At 38.8% G+C, this 15000-nt stretch overlaps 1 protein-coding gene across 18 annotated transcripts in view; it reads right to left on the minus strand.

Moving 5' to 3' along the window:
• Positions 1-15000, minus strand: part of tnca (tenascin Ca) — a 315748-nt gene that overhangs the window by 88743 nt on the left and 212005 nt on the right. For all 18 annotated transcript variants that reach the window (XR_015490705.1, XM_087253034.1, XM_087253038.1 and 15 more), the window contains 2 exons: positions 3847-4384; positions 1-316 (listed from right to left, as the gene is read on the minus strand). The exon at positions 1-316 is cut by the window's left edge and continues 998 nt beyond it. Coding sequence is in view for 17 of the 18 variants with exons in the window: in XM_087253034.1 (XP_087109160.1) it covers positions 1-316; positions 3847-4306 (776 nt within the window). In the remaining variant the exon portion in view is untranslated. The remainder of the gene's footprint in view (positions 317-3846; positions 4385-15000) is intronic.

A 15000-nucleotide genomic window follows, 5' to 3' on the forward strand; every position in this document is an offset into this window, starting at 1 on the left:
CCCAAACAGTTGTTAAGGCAATCCGATTCTGTGCAATATTCCCCGGAGAAACCCTCACTGCAAACGCACTTCCCGTTAAGGCAACGACCATTATCACCACAGTCAATCAGACAGGCATCAGTGCTGCAGTCGTCACCGGTGAAGCCTTCGAAACACTCACACTTCCCGTTAACACAACGGCCTTGATCGCTACAGTCTCCAGGACAGTCGGGAATGGTGCAGTTTAGGCCTTTCCATCCGGGAGCACAGACACATCCGCAGGTCTCAGTGCTGTAGTTTCCATGTCCACTGCAGAAGGGCTTCGTTCCTATTGCACCTGAACAAGCAAGAGATACATGTAAGAAATCAGACTAACCAGACGGCAATAATATTAATGCATGACTAAGCTCTTCACTTATCATATGCAGACATCCCAAGTTAGCAAATGTAATTTCCGGGGGAGGCAGAGATGATTTGCAGGAGGTTGCGGGAGATTAGATTCCTTGAAGAGAGAGAGAGAGAGAGAAAGAGAGAAAGGGGGGGGGGGTATCTGAAGAGAGGTGGTACGTGTGCGCGCGACGTATCTGAAGAGCGGTGGAGGCGTGTGTGTGCGACATATCCGAAGATCGGTGGGGGACGTATCTGGAGAGTGGTAGGGGCGTGTGCGCACGACGTACCTGAAGAGCTGTGGGGGCGTGTGCGTGCGATGTACCTGAAGAGAGGTGGTACGTGTGCGCGCGATGTATCTGAAGAGCGGTGGAGGCGTGTGTGTGCGACATATCCGAAGATCGGTGGGGGACGTATCTGAAGAGTGGTAGGGGCGTGTGTGCACGACGTACATGAAGAGCTGTGGGGGCGTGTGTGTGCGATGTACCTGAAGAGCGGTGGGGGAGAGTTGCGTGCTGAATAGCGGTGGGTTGACTTGCGGCCGACGTACCTGAAGAGCTGTGGGGGCGTGTGCGTGCGATGTACCTGAAGAGCGGTGGGGGCGTGTGCGTACAATGTACCTAAAGAGCGGTGGGGGCGTGTGTGTGCGATGTACCTGAAGAGCGGTGGGGGAGAGTTGCGTGCTGAATAGCCGTGGGTTGACTTGCGGCCGACGTACCTGAAGAATTTGGATGGATGCGGTGGAGACTATTTAAGAGACTTGGAGACTTGGGATGTCTGCATATGTTTATATTCTTCATATATACATTATATATATGAATATATATATATATATATATATATATATATATATATATATATATATATATATATATATATATATATATATATATATATATATATATATTCTTCAATTTATCAATTATTGCAATTTTGAGTGAATCTTGCATTTGATGATGCTGTATGCTTTACAAACAGCCGTACTTTCTTGCCTCCAGTTCCTTACAAACTGCAATTGAACCTAAAATAAACCTTAATAAAAATGAATTACACAAACTACAAGAGTGTTCATAGTGAAATGTGTTTACATTAATCTCATGACATGAAAGCTAACTTACTGGAGTCACACAAGTGCTCTTCCTTTTAAGCATTGGAGTGTAGGTTAAAAACTAGCTTATAGATCTGATTTTAAAAACTAGACTAGAGCTCCACTTGCTGTTAAACACTAGACTTGAGCTCCACCTACTGTTAACAACTACCCCAGAGTACCATCTGCTGTTAAAACTAGCCTGGAGCACCCCCTGCTGTCAAAAACCAACCCAAAGCGCAATCTTTAAAAAAATAAAATTAATTAATTAAAAAATTCTAGCACCATCTGAATTTAAAAACTAACCTAGCACTCTATCTGTTGTTACAAACTAGCCTATTGAGAGCAGTCTGCTCTTGCAAACTATACTAGAGCTCCATCTGCTGTTAAAAACTAGCCTAGAGCTCCATCTGCTGTTACCAACTAACCTAAAGGGCAATCTGCGTTTAGATACTTGACTAGAGCTCTATCTACTTTTTAAACTAGCCAAGAGCACTATCTGCAGTTAAAATCTAACCTAGAGTGCCATCTGTTGTTAAAAACTAAGGTGGAGCTAAGAGCTCCATCTTCTCTTACAAACTAGCCTAGGGGGCAGTTCGCTGTTAAAAACTAGCCTAGAGTACCATCTTCTGTTAAAAACCAGCATAGAGCTCAATCTGCTGTAAAAAAACCTAGCCTAGAGCTCCATCTGCTGGTAAAAACTACCCTAGAGCTTCATTTGCCATAACAAACTTGCCTAGAGCGCCATCTGCTGTTTTAAACTAGCCTAGAGCTTGTCTGCTCTTAAAGACTAGACTAGAGCGCCATCTGCAGTTAAAAAGTCTAGAGCACAGTCTGCTGTTACAAAGTAGACTAGCTTCATCTGCTGTTAAAGAGCCCATATTATGGGTTTTTGAAAATTCCCCCCCATGTAGTGTGTAACACAGCTCTAAGTGAAGTGAAGTATCCAGCTAAGGCTTAAATCTGTAAGAATACAGTGTTTAAAACTGTTGATCATCTATAAAAGAGTCGACTCATAGTGCTTCAAACGAATCGTCTTGATACCGAGTCATTAGGTGTTTCGCCATGACGTACTAACGAAACCAAGTTATTCACGTGCACGCGCAAACCCGGGAGATTTGAAACCTGCGGCCCCGCCCTCTAACAAAGAAACCCCCCCACACACACACACAAACACACACACACACAAACATGCCGGTCGATTGAAGTCACACTGCAGATGGATATTATTGAGTCTCTACCCAAAGACGAAACCTCAGCATAAGCCCAGCTTTAAGCAGTTGGAAACTACTGGAAACTACATGCTACAAAGAATACTTCGTTTGTTAAAGGAAGGATCAGTAAAGACTACTTATGGACATGTCAGGACATGGATCAGTTTCTTCCTCCATTTCTCAAGTGTAAGTACGTGCGATTTAAGTTGTTGCCTCGTTGACTCTAGCTTGCAAATGTATTTAGTTGTGATTTGTTACTTGTAACCGCGTGTACTGTTTCAGGTTAACTCGCTATATTCTCATATCGCATCCAAAGCCACGTTAAAAACACGACGCGTGCTGCTTTGTTTACGTTCCTGTGGAGGAGGGTAATATGTGTGTGTGTGTGTGTGTGTGTGTGTGTGTGTGCGTGTGCGTTCTCGTCCGGAGGAGGGTTATGTGTTTGTGTGTGTGCGCGATGTCGTCTGGAAGAGGGTTATATGTGTGTGTGTGTGTGTGTGTGTGTGTGTGTGTGTGTGGACGTGTGCGCGAGGACGAGGGTAACATGTGTGTGTGTGTGTGTGTGTCTGTGAAAAGAGCAGAATGTGACAAGCTAGGAGATCTCCTTGCCAGTTCTTGGGAGTTTTTGCTCAATAAAATAGTCGTCTGTATTTTCAAGTCCATCGTCTGTATTTACATTCATCCACTGGCAGCTAAACTCCACGCCTTACACTATAAAGCGTGTATTAACTGTGACTACTTCTATTTTGTTGATTAGCTGCTGGGCATTTTACTCTGTCGCATAAGGCAGTTAGTTTCGACCAATCGCAACAGACTGTCATCGGTCAAATCAGCGCAGATTAGCTTCGCGCTAAGGAGGGGTTTGGGAACAAATGGGAACATACGGGAATCGCTGGGATAATTAGGTAAAAATAAATGCAGATTATAAGACCATGAAAGTGTTTTTTTGACCATGCATGCATATTAGACTGTTGTTGGAGACCCTTACAACCAAGATATGACCCTATTTCATCTATAATATGGGCTCTTTAAAAACTAGACAAGAGCTTCATCTGCTGTTAAAAACTAGCCTAGTGCGCCATCTGCTGTTAAAAACTAGCCTATAGAGTTCAGTCTGCTGTTAAAAACAAGCCAATAACATCATTTGCAATCAACAACTAGCAGTTTAATGTTGTTTACCTGTGACCTGTGCACTACAGCATGTAGACTCAGCACCGCACTGTTCCCTCAATGTGGACACTTCACCCTCCAACATCTCCAGTCGACTCAGGAGATCCTTCAAATCCGGCAGGCCGTCCGTACAGCCACACGCCTGTTTGGGGATGTTGATCCGGTGTGTAAAAACAATCTGATTACTACCATCCAGACTGTGCTCAGATGGTGCATCCCTCAGCTCCACATCTGATCCTTCAGGAGCGTCCAAATCCACCGAGCACAGAGGGCTGCCCGGGACTTTAATGTTGTAGACATGGTTGAAAATAACTGGTCCGGAGGAGTTGGAAAGGGTAACATTGTGGATGCCGGGAACATTCAGAGCTTCCCGACGCTGTCTGATCAGCTTCTTTACAAGGCCGGCGTGATTTAGAGCCATCAAGGTGATTAAAAGCAAACAGCTCAATGTCAGACCTCTTGAAGACATGTTTCTGCACTGATGGATGCTTGTCTTGGCGGGAACTACTCTGGGTAATGCTGAGGACTGGACAGAGTGGTGGTGTCTCTAAAAAAGCAAACACATTAAACATGCATAAATAAGAATTAAAACATACAGAATTGTGTTTCAGTTTAAAGTATACCAAGCGTTTGTTGTAAAAAAAACTAGCCTATAGTGTCTTATAACTAGCCATCTAGTATTAAAAACTAACCTTTAACACCATTTGCTGTTAAAAACTAGCCTATAGCGCCATCTACTTTTAAAAACTAGCCTAGAGCGACATATGCTGTTAAAATATAGCTTAAGTCAGCATCAGTGGTGTAGTGGTTACTGTGTCAACACATGCACTCTGGTGCTCACGGCGACCCGAGTTCGATTCCCGCCTCGTGGTCCTATGTCCTACTGTCCTATCAAGGTAAAAACCCTAAAAAAATAATGATATATATATATATATATATATATATATATATATATATATATATATATATATATATATATGTATAGCTTAGAGCGCTTTCTGCTGTTAACAACTAGCCTAGAATGCCAGCTGCTCTCATGCCCTCAGAAACTAGCCTAGAACACAGTCTGCTGTTAAAAACTAGCTAGGGTGCAGTCTGCCATTAAAAAATAGCGTAGAGTGCCATCTGCTGTTAAAAACTAGCCTATAGTGCAGTTTCCTATTAAAAACTAGCTTAGAGCACCCCATACTGGTAAAAACTAACACAAAGCGCTATCTGATGTCAAAAACTAGCCTAGAACACCATATGCTGTTAAAACACTAGCCTAGAACACCATATGCTGTTAAAAACTAGCCTAGAACACCATATGCTGTTAAAAAAACTAGCCTAGAACACAATATGCTGTTAAAAAACTAGCCTAGAACACCATATGCTGTTAAAAAACTAGCCTAGAACACCATATGCTGTTAAAAAACTAGCCTAGAACGCCATATGCTGTTAAAAAACTAGCCTAGAACACCATATGCTGTTAAAAAACTAGCCTAGAACACCATATGCTGTTAAAAAACTAGCCTAGAATGTCAACTGCTATTAGAAACTACCCTAGAGCACAGTCTGCTGTTTAAAAACTAGCCTAGAGCACCCTCTACTGATAAAATCTAGCACAGAGTGCCATATAATATTAAAAACTAGCCTATAGCGTGATCTGCTGTTAAAAAAAACTAGCCTATAGTGCCATCTTCTGTTAAAAATCAGCCTAGAGCAGTGTCTGCTGTAAAAACTAGCCTAGAACGCCATCTGCTGTTAAAAACTAGCCTATGATGCAGTCTGCTATTAGAATCTAGTTTAGAGCTCTATCTGCAGTTAAAAAATAGCATAGTGCAGCATCTACTGTTAAAAACTAGACTAGAGCAACATCGGCTTTTACAAAATACCCTAGAGCACCGTCTGCTGTTAAAAACTAGCCTAGAGTGTTATCTGCTGTTAAAAACTAGACTAGAGCAACATCTGCTATTACAAAATAGCCTAGAGCATCGTCTGCTGTTAAAAACTAGCCTAGAGCAATGTCTGCTTTTAAAACACTAGCCTAGAGTGTTATCTGCTGTTAAAAACTAGACTAGAGCGAAACCTGCAATTACAAAATAGCCTAGAGCATCGTCTGCTGTTAAAAACTAGCCTAGAGCAATGTCTGCTTTTAAAACACTAGCCTAGAGTGTTATCTGCTGTTAAAAAACTAGACTAGAGCGAAATAGGCTATCACAAAATAGCCTAGAGCATCGTCTGCTGTTAAAAACTAGCCTAGAGCAATGTCTGCTTTTAAAACACTAGCCTAGAGTGGTATCTACTGTTAAAAACTAGACTAGAGCGAAACCTGCAATTACAAAATAGCCTAGAGCATCGTCTGCTAATAAAAACTAGCCTAGAGCAATGTCTGCTTTTAAAACACTAGCCTAGAGTGTTATCTGCTGTTAAAAAACTAGACTAGAGCGAAATAGGCTATTACAAAATAGCCTAGAGCATCGTCTGCTGTTAAAAACTAGCCTAGAGCAATGTCTGCTTTTAAAACACTAGCCTAGAGTGTTATCTGCTGTTAAAAACTAGCATAGAATAATGTCTGCAGTTAAAATCTAGCAGAGTGCCATCGGCTATTAAAAACTAGCCTAGAGCACAGTCTGCTGTTAAAAACTAGCATAGAGCGTTACCTGCTGTTAAAAAAACCAGCAGAGCGTTATCTGCTGTTAAAAACTAGCCCAGAGCACCATCTGCTGTTACAAAACTAGCCTATGATGCAGTCTGCTGTTAAAATCTAGCTCAGAGGTCTATCTGCAATTATAAACTAGCCTAGAGCACCATCTACTGTTAAAAACTAAACTAGAGCGCCATCTGCTATTACAAACTAGCCTACAGCACCCTCTACTGTTAAAAACGAACCTATAGTGTCATCTGCTGTTAAAAACTAGCAAAGAGTGCAGTCTACTGTTAAAAACTAGCCTAAAGCACCATCTACTGTTAAAAACCAGCCTAGAGCAACATCTGCTATTACAAACTAGCCTAGAGCAACCCCTACTGTTAAAAATGAACTTGTAGTGTCATCTGCTTTTATAAACTAGCCTATAAACTTATAAACTGCTGTTAAAATCTAGCCTATTGCGCCGTCGTTAAAAACTAGCCGAGCTCCATCTGCTGTTAAAAACTAGCCTAGAGTGCCATCTAGTGGTTTAGAGCCATTAATGCAACTAAAAGCAAACAGCCAAATGCCAGGCCCCTTGAAAACATTTTTTAACACTACGTGATGCTTGTCTCGACAGGAACTACGCTGGGAAATGCTGAGGACTGGACTGAGTGGTGGTTTCTCTAAAAAAGCAAATACTCAAGAACATAGGGGAAATAAGAATTACAACATGCAGAGTTGTGCTTCTGTTTAAAGTAAACCAAGTGTTCTTATGGATAATAACCTAGAGTTATTTTAGTTCCCTAAAATTATAATATAAAATGTTATCCAAGGGGTAAAGAGTCTTATCTGTAAAAAAAAGTCTATAAATAAATAAAAAAATAAAAAATAAAATAAAATAAAATAAATAAATAAATAAAAATAAACAAATAAATGTATATAGGCAGACAGAAAATCCTATTTATTATAGATGGAAAAATACATAAATATATATTCTATATTTACCAACAATCGTATTGAAAAGCAATTTGTATTCTGCGTCAGTTACTGAACTAAATTCATCACCACTCTGTGTTACAGGAGTATGCTGTATCCATTGCTCATTACACATATTAATATACTTAATGCTGAATCATAAATTCCTTTTTCTTTCTCTAATACAGGGGTTCCCAAACTTTTCAGCCCGCGACCCCCAAAATGACAATGCCAGTGACTCGTGACCCCCAATTTTCTCTGAGGTGGTGGTTATAAATACAGAAACCTTGTATGCAATGACGCACACACACCAATAGACCCAAGTCTATTCTGTGTTTTTTTTTATGTATGTCAGTGCTGTAAATGGGCTAGAAAGCTTAACCTGGTGTTATAAAATCAATCTGCTGCATCTGAAAGTATTGCTGTGTCTTTAGTATAATGTAATTACTAGAAAAGTCGCAATCCAATAGAACTATTAACTATAAGCTACTATAGTAACTATATAGTTTATAGTAACTATAAACGACTATTTTTTCTCTTTAGTAGGTTATTGATAAAATACAGTAAGTCTTAAGGTTTAATAAAAATTAATTGATTTTTGGAAATCACCAGGCGACCCCCCTTCATTGTCCCGCGACCCCTCGGGGGGTCCCGACCCCCACTTTGAGAACCTCTGCTCTAATACATGCTGCCAGCTTCCTAAAAATATAGTCCTTTTTCTGTTTGAGCGCATTAAAAAAATCTGCCTTTCGCGTCTGCACACTGGGTCTGTATGACTTCATATCTGGACAGAGAGCAGGGTAATTTGTGGATGGTGGAGGGACGCCAGAGTCTCGCTCTCCTCCGCTGTGTGGGAAAACCGGGGAAAACTCATCCATAGCTCCTTCTGGATGTCCTTAGGCCTCTGCATGTCTTACTTGAAGGCAGAAAACGTCCTGAATACAAACAGCACAGCAAAATCACCAATAATGGTGGTTTAACTACTGTTTTCAGTAGCACTTTAATTTAAGGTGACATATATTTTAAAAACTTACTACACAGGAGTACATACAATAATGCCTAGTGTTGTCACGTAACTGAATACGGTACAAATCTATACTGAAATAAAAAAAAAGACCAATTTCTGCTAAAATAAGCGCGTTCTTAAACACAGCTGATTTGCTATTGTGTTCTCACGCTCAACATAAATGACTGTGATTGGCTGTGAAGCTCATCAGTGAAGCTCATCAACAGGGACACTGAAGCGTTTTAAAGCCCTGAAGATCAGTCGAATCAAAAGCAGACCGCACGTTAGCTCATAAACAGACCTGTGACTTTAAAAAGCTGCAGTGTTTCTGTGTTTGCACTAGGTAAACAGCGGTGAAGAGACGTGAACTGATGACCTTCACGGTCAATCACAGTCATTTCTGTTGAGCATGTGCCAACTTTTCATATATATTCTTCTTCCTCTTGAATCGTTCTTGAATCTGATTGGCTGATAGCCGTTCAATATTTCACCAGTAACATCTCACAAAGGCCTTCACCTTTTTGTAATACTCTGCCCACATACAGCCAGCAACAAGCAGAGACACTACAGCTTGACAAATATTCCTGCTGTTAGACAACATGATGTACTTTTGAGGTTATTTTAGTCAAGAATGTAGTTGTTTAGATTGCAACTATGCAATTTATTTATAATTATAATGCCTATTTTAAAATATTTATCACTTAGATGTTGTCTATTCACAAGATGGCGCCAGGACCACATAATAAGCCCTCGCTTAGAAAATTAAAACTCTTGTGTGTTTTCTTGAGCACGAATAAGAAGCTGAAAAGCGGAAGAGTCGCAGTTTTTTAAGGTGGACCGAATAGAGTCAATAAAAAGCGGCGAATAAGAAGCTGGATTCAGCCTCGTCCCTCCTTATCACAAACATAACAATCTGGTAGTTATTGTGCTGCTTTTTTCGAAGTTAATTATTTCGATATTGTAACGTTCGCTTAATGTTTGATGTTTGCGGTCTTGGTTTGAGCTGTTTCCATACCACACTGAGATACCTTGAGTCAGAACACTTTCTACGGTCCCGGAATAGAAAGTTTTCAGGATTGCTGGAGAGACCCTGAATTTCCTCAGCTGTCGCAGATGGTACAGTCTTTGCCTGGCTCTATTTACTTGCCTTTCAATGTGTGTAGTCCAAGTCAGGTTCTCAGAGATAATTACACCGAGATACTTGAAACTACTCACCCTCTCCACGGGGGTCCCACTGATCATAATGCACTTCAAAGAGTTGTGCGTTTAGCTGAGCGCATCTCAGGGTCTGCTTTCCCCTCCTTGCAGGACATCTATACTAAACGCTGTAAGAATAGAGCTGTAAAAATCTGTAAGGACTTAAACCATCCTGACAATTATCTATTCACTTTGCTTCCATCTAGAAAACGATTTCGTAGCTTGATGGCAAAAACTGAGAGACTTAGGAGGAGTTTCTTTCCCCAGGCCATCAGGCTACTAAATTCTAACCCGGTGTTACACATTACGTGATTTTTTCGTATGTATCATTGTAGTAGTCATATTCATAAGTACATCATATTGCTGCTATTCTTATTACCTTGTATAATTTTTTGCACATCTTTTTTTTGCACGTTTTTTCTTTTCTTCTTTTTCCTTAATATTTCATTTTTTGTTTATCTATACTTGCACTCTCTGGAGTGACCTGACCTACATTTCACAGCTGGTCATACTTTGTATAACTATGTATGTGACAAATAAAACTTGACTTGACTTGATATGCATTGTGTATAAATGTCCCCTTTAAGAGGACTTCTTCTGTGGTTGTTTTACCTTTAAGATGTAAGCACGCATGTATGGGAGCTCAGTTCAGTTCTGGCGAGCTCTGAGGAGAAGTGTGTGATGGTCGCGCTACCGCCGTATCATTCCTTTATTTCGATAATGTAACATTTTATTTTGCGACGGATGCTTGAGTCTCTTTTTCTTTCCTTTTTCCTACTCATTGTTGTTAACTGGCACACTGAAAAAAGGGTTGCATGCAGTACTGTTGCAAACAATGTAATTGTGTTGAATTTAAACAAACAAATTAAGTTAAATAATTTTCAACTTAATTTGTTTGTTTAAATTTAACACAAATAAATTGTTTACAACCACTTAACATAAAAAAATGAGTAAATCCAAGGAATCATCTCTGAATAATGTTTTTTCAGTGCATGTATGTAGTCCACAGCACTTGGGAGAAACGCATAAAGGCCAATAGGAAGAGCGAAATAGTTTGTCTCCTTTTTCTTCAATCCTTAAAGTCTCCAGGTAAACGCTGGGACACCTGGCATAATACCGATGGAAACAGAGAAATACTGTAAATTGTAACAGACTGTAGGGAGATATAGACGGATGGCATTTCATGTCATATTCAGCCTTATAATCTTAAAATGTGAGCAAAATCAGCTGTGTTGTCATCACTTTAGAAATTACGCTATAAAGAATCATTCAAACACTAGCTCTAAAGTGACGTTGGTGAATTAGTAATGGCTTCTGCTGTTCTGACGTCAGCTGCAGATGTGAATAAATGGCAGAAGAAAGTAGTTCCTAATACTTATAGACTCTCCGTGTTTGATTTTCTTATTTATATACACGATTGTGTCGCTGGACTGTTGTATAAACGCAATATCACACTTGTAGCAGTGAGATATTGCTGTATATCAGCACTGGTGGGAAGCTAAGACACCTGGCCTGCAGCTTTGTGCCAACGAACGCCTCCCACCAGTGCTAATATGCATCCATATCCCACTGCTACTCGTATTTATGTATCAGGACTCAAAATTGCGACCGTTTTGGTCGCATATGCACCTGAAATTTTGTCTATGCGACCTTAAAATATATTTAGGAGCATTTGTGCGCGTGCATAAAATGTTGTTTTTTGACCTGTTTTCACAGCAAAATGTTCACCACATGCTCCGAATTAGGAAGCATTTGTGCATTAAGCATCTTTGCACCTAAAAACACCAAATGTAGCGTTCAGGAATAGTTTAAAACAATTGACATGTTAACTTGCTGCAGTAAACAAAACCCACAATGCTTGCCTCGCCTTCAAGCTCGTCTTATTGGTCAGCTTGGCCCACTTACTATTTAAGTAATCTCACATGAGTACCATTGCAATATGGCTGTATATCGCCACTGGTGGGAGGCGTTCATTGGCACAAGGCCACAGGCTGAATGCCTTAGTGTCCCACAAGTTACGATATACAGCCTTATCGGTCAGCTACAATGGTGTTACAATAGTGTGATGGCATAATCGTGTATTTAAAAAACGAAAATCAAACACAAGAGTCTAAAATTCATTTGTACGATGAACTACTTTCTTCCGCCATTCAAATTGGGTGACCTCTTTAATTTCTTGCCCATGTAACTCAATTGGAGCTTGCACTGGCAACAGTGCAAGCTGCAATTGAGTTGCATGGTCAAGAAAAAAAAAAGAGGTCACCCAATTTAATCATATAGTCACAGTCTGGAGCCCTGTAAATGGCTTTAATGAGAGGTTAGTGTGTCTTTGTGATCAGATCCTGAATGACTTTCCCATGTGCAAGCTGGAGCTCCTATAATGAGATCCTCTGAGTTAACCTGTAATTATCCTAATAACAGAAACTATGCAGTCCAGTGATGGACACACACTTCTGTCAGTAGGCTGACTTACAGAATAGAATAGGCTCTAATCTACCAACATATATACCGCAGCATTAAAGGGAACCTATTATGCCTCGTTTTACAAAGTGTAAAATAAGTCTCTGTTGTCCCTTGAGTGTGTATGTGAAGTTTCAGCTCATATTACCACACAAATATCGCTTTATAACTCTGCCCCTTTTAGGCTTTGATCCTAATTGTGGTGTTTTGGTGACTGTCGCTTTAAATTTAAATGAGATTGTGCTCTTTTTTAAAGGAGGAGCTACATATGCCTGTGTGTCAGCATAGTGGTAATTCCAAACACAAGACTAACATCCTGTGCTAGTGAGAAAGAGATGATTTAGATTTTTTTCAGTGTATGGGTTTCTTTGGTTGTTACCAACATCCGGGGAAAATTTCAAATCAACAGCACCTTTCAAAATATTTTGCCCGCTGTATACAGTTGCAATCAGAATTATTAGCCACCCTGAATTATTAGCCTCCCTGTTAATTTTTTCCCCAATTTCTGTTTGACAAAGAGATTTTTTCAACACATTTTTAAACATAATATACCACAATAACAGTGGTTTGTTCAGTAGACTATCGAAAAAATATATAGCTTAAAGCTAATATAGCTAATATTTTGACCTTAAAATGGCTTTTAAAAAATAAAAATTGCTTTTATCCTACCCGAAATGAAACAAATAAGACTTTCTCCAGAAGAAAAAATTTTATCAGACATACTGTGAAAATTTCCTTGCTCTGTTAAACATCATTTGGGAAAAAATAAAAATAAATAAATGAATAAAAAAATCAAAGGGGGTTTAATAGTTAAACCTCTATATAGCCATATTTATTTATGGGATTACAATTTATTTATATATTTATTTAATTTTTAACAATTTATTTATTTTATACATATTTGTGTATTACAATATATTTTATTGATTATAATAAGTTATAATGATTTATCTATCTATCTATCTATCTATCTATCTATCTATCTATCTATCTATCTATCTATCTATCTATCTATCTATCTATCTATGCGTTTTTTTTTACGTTTAAAAAAATAAAAAATACATTATAGTTGCTGCAGCTAAAATCTCTCATTAGTTTTTCAGCAACCCTCTGCCATTCCTCAGTGTAAATGAATATCAGCTGCTTCAGTCCAACATCTACATTAGCAGGAGGATGAAGATGAACCCAGGATGGACATTTCAGCAAGACAATGATCCAAAACACTGTCAAGTAGACTTTTAAAAGCTTTCGGAGAAAGAAAATCAAGCTGTAGAATGGCCTAGCCAATCACCTGATCCGAATCCAATAGAAAATACAAAATAAAGATCAGATTTGATAGATGAGACCCACAGAACCATCGAGATTTTTACACTCTGTTGAAGTCTGTGAAAAACTCACACCTGAGCAGTTCATGTGACTTCATTCTTTATATGAAAGGCATCTTTAAGCTGCCATCACTATAAAAGCCTTTTATATAAAATATTAAATACATTTCAGTAGTTCAGCACTTTCTCCTTTTGTAATTTTTACCAATACCTGGTTCAGCTCCATGCCAATAGCTCCTTTACGAATATTATTCCCAGAAAAAAGCAAGATGTGTTCAATATTTTTTTATCCTGCTGTATATATAAGGCGATGTTTGCAAGTTCATGTTTGTATTTAACATATATAAAATATAATAGTAACATATTTCAAAATATTGCAAGAACCACCACATACACACATATATATATATATTTTTTTTCCTTTAAAACTACAAATATGTACATATATGTTTATATGTCTTAGCTATAATTATATGTATGTGTGTGTGTGTGTTCGTGCGTTAATTTTTGACCATATATCAGATTTCCGTATGGGATTTACTGATGTAATACTCTAGCTATATTTTAAATTTCTTTCTATAATCATAGCCGAAAACAGCTCTACCTCTTAATCTTTAACCAGTATAATCTGTTAAGTGTTTTTGCACCAGTTTACAATAGTGATCTTTCACCTCTGGGTCACTAGTCAAGACCCTTAACCCCGGCATCACCTTAAAAGTTAAAGTCTCCAGGTTTCCTCTATTAATTCAACACCTAACATCCATTGGCTCAAACTGCTTCTGAAAGCTAATCCACATGATCTACAGCTCCACACATGAGTTCGTGACATCATACACACAGCACGAACACTGTAAATCCAGGAACAAAGGTTTGAATTTAGGTTAAATCTATTAAGGTTCCTCCCACAGTCTTTTAAAACTCTAGGATGTGAAGATATAAACGAGAGCTTGAATTTCACAGGTTTTTTTTATCCTCCTACATCTGCTGAGCTTCTGGAACAAAGCATGTGTGGCTAATGCTAATCTGTCCACAACTCACAACACGTTTGCTCTGTTAATGTAAACCACACAGAGGGAATCTGCTAAATAGGAGGCAATCTGCAATATCATTTAAACCAAAATAAAGAGCAATGAAAAAATGCACCTTTATATATATATATATATATATATATATATATATATATATATATATATATATATATATATATATATATATATATATATATATATATATATATATGAGCAATATCACACTTGTAGCAGTGCGATATGGCTGTATATTGGCACCGGTGGGAGGCGTGCGTTGTGCCCCCACCAGTGCCGATATACAGCCATATCGCACTGCTACGAGTATGATATTGCGTTTTTACACTTTCTGACACATGCTAAAATCGGCCAAATATTAAGATCATTTAATGTTGTTATTAGACATCAAAATAACGTTATTCCTAGACGCTAGCTAGACATTGAATTTTGATCACTTGACATCACAACCTAAATCTAACCTAATATTAACATTCTATAATGTTGTGTGACTGCTGGGTAATAACTACATGCACTACAGAATGTTACGTTTACACACATCTACAA

The sequence above is a fragment of the Danio rerio genome, chromosome 5 (genome assembly GCF_052040795.2).
Source record: "Danio rerio strain M-AB ecotype USA chromosome 5, GRCz13ab, whole genome shotgun sequence".
Classification (NCBI taxonomy): domain Eukaryota; kingdom Metazoa; phylum Chordata; class Actinopteri; order Cypriniformes; family Danionidae; genus Danio; species Danio rerio.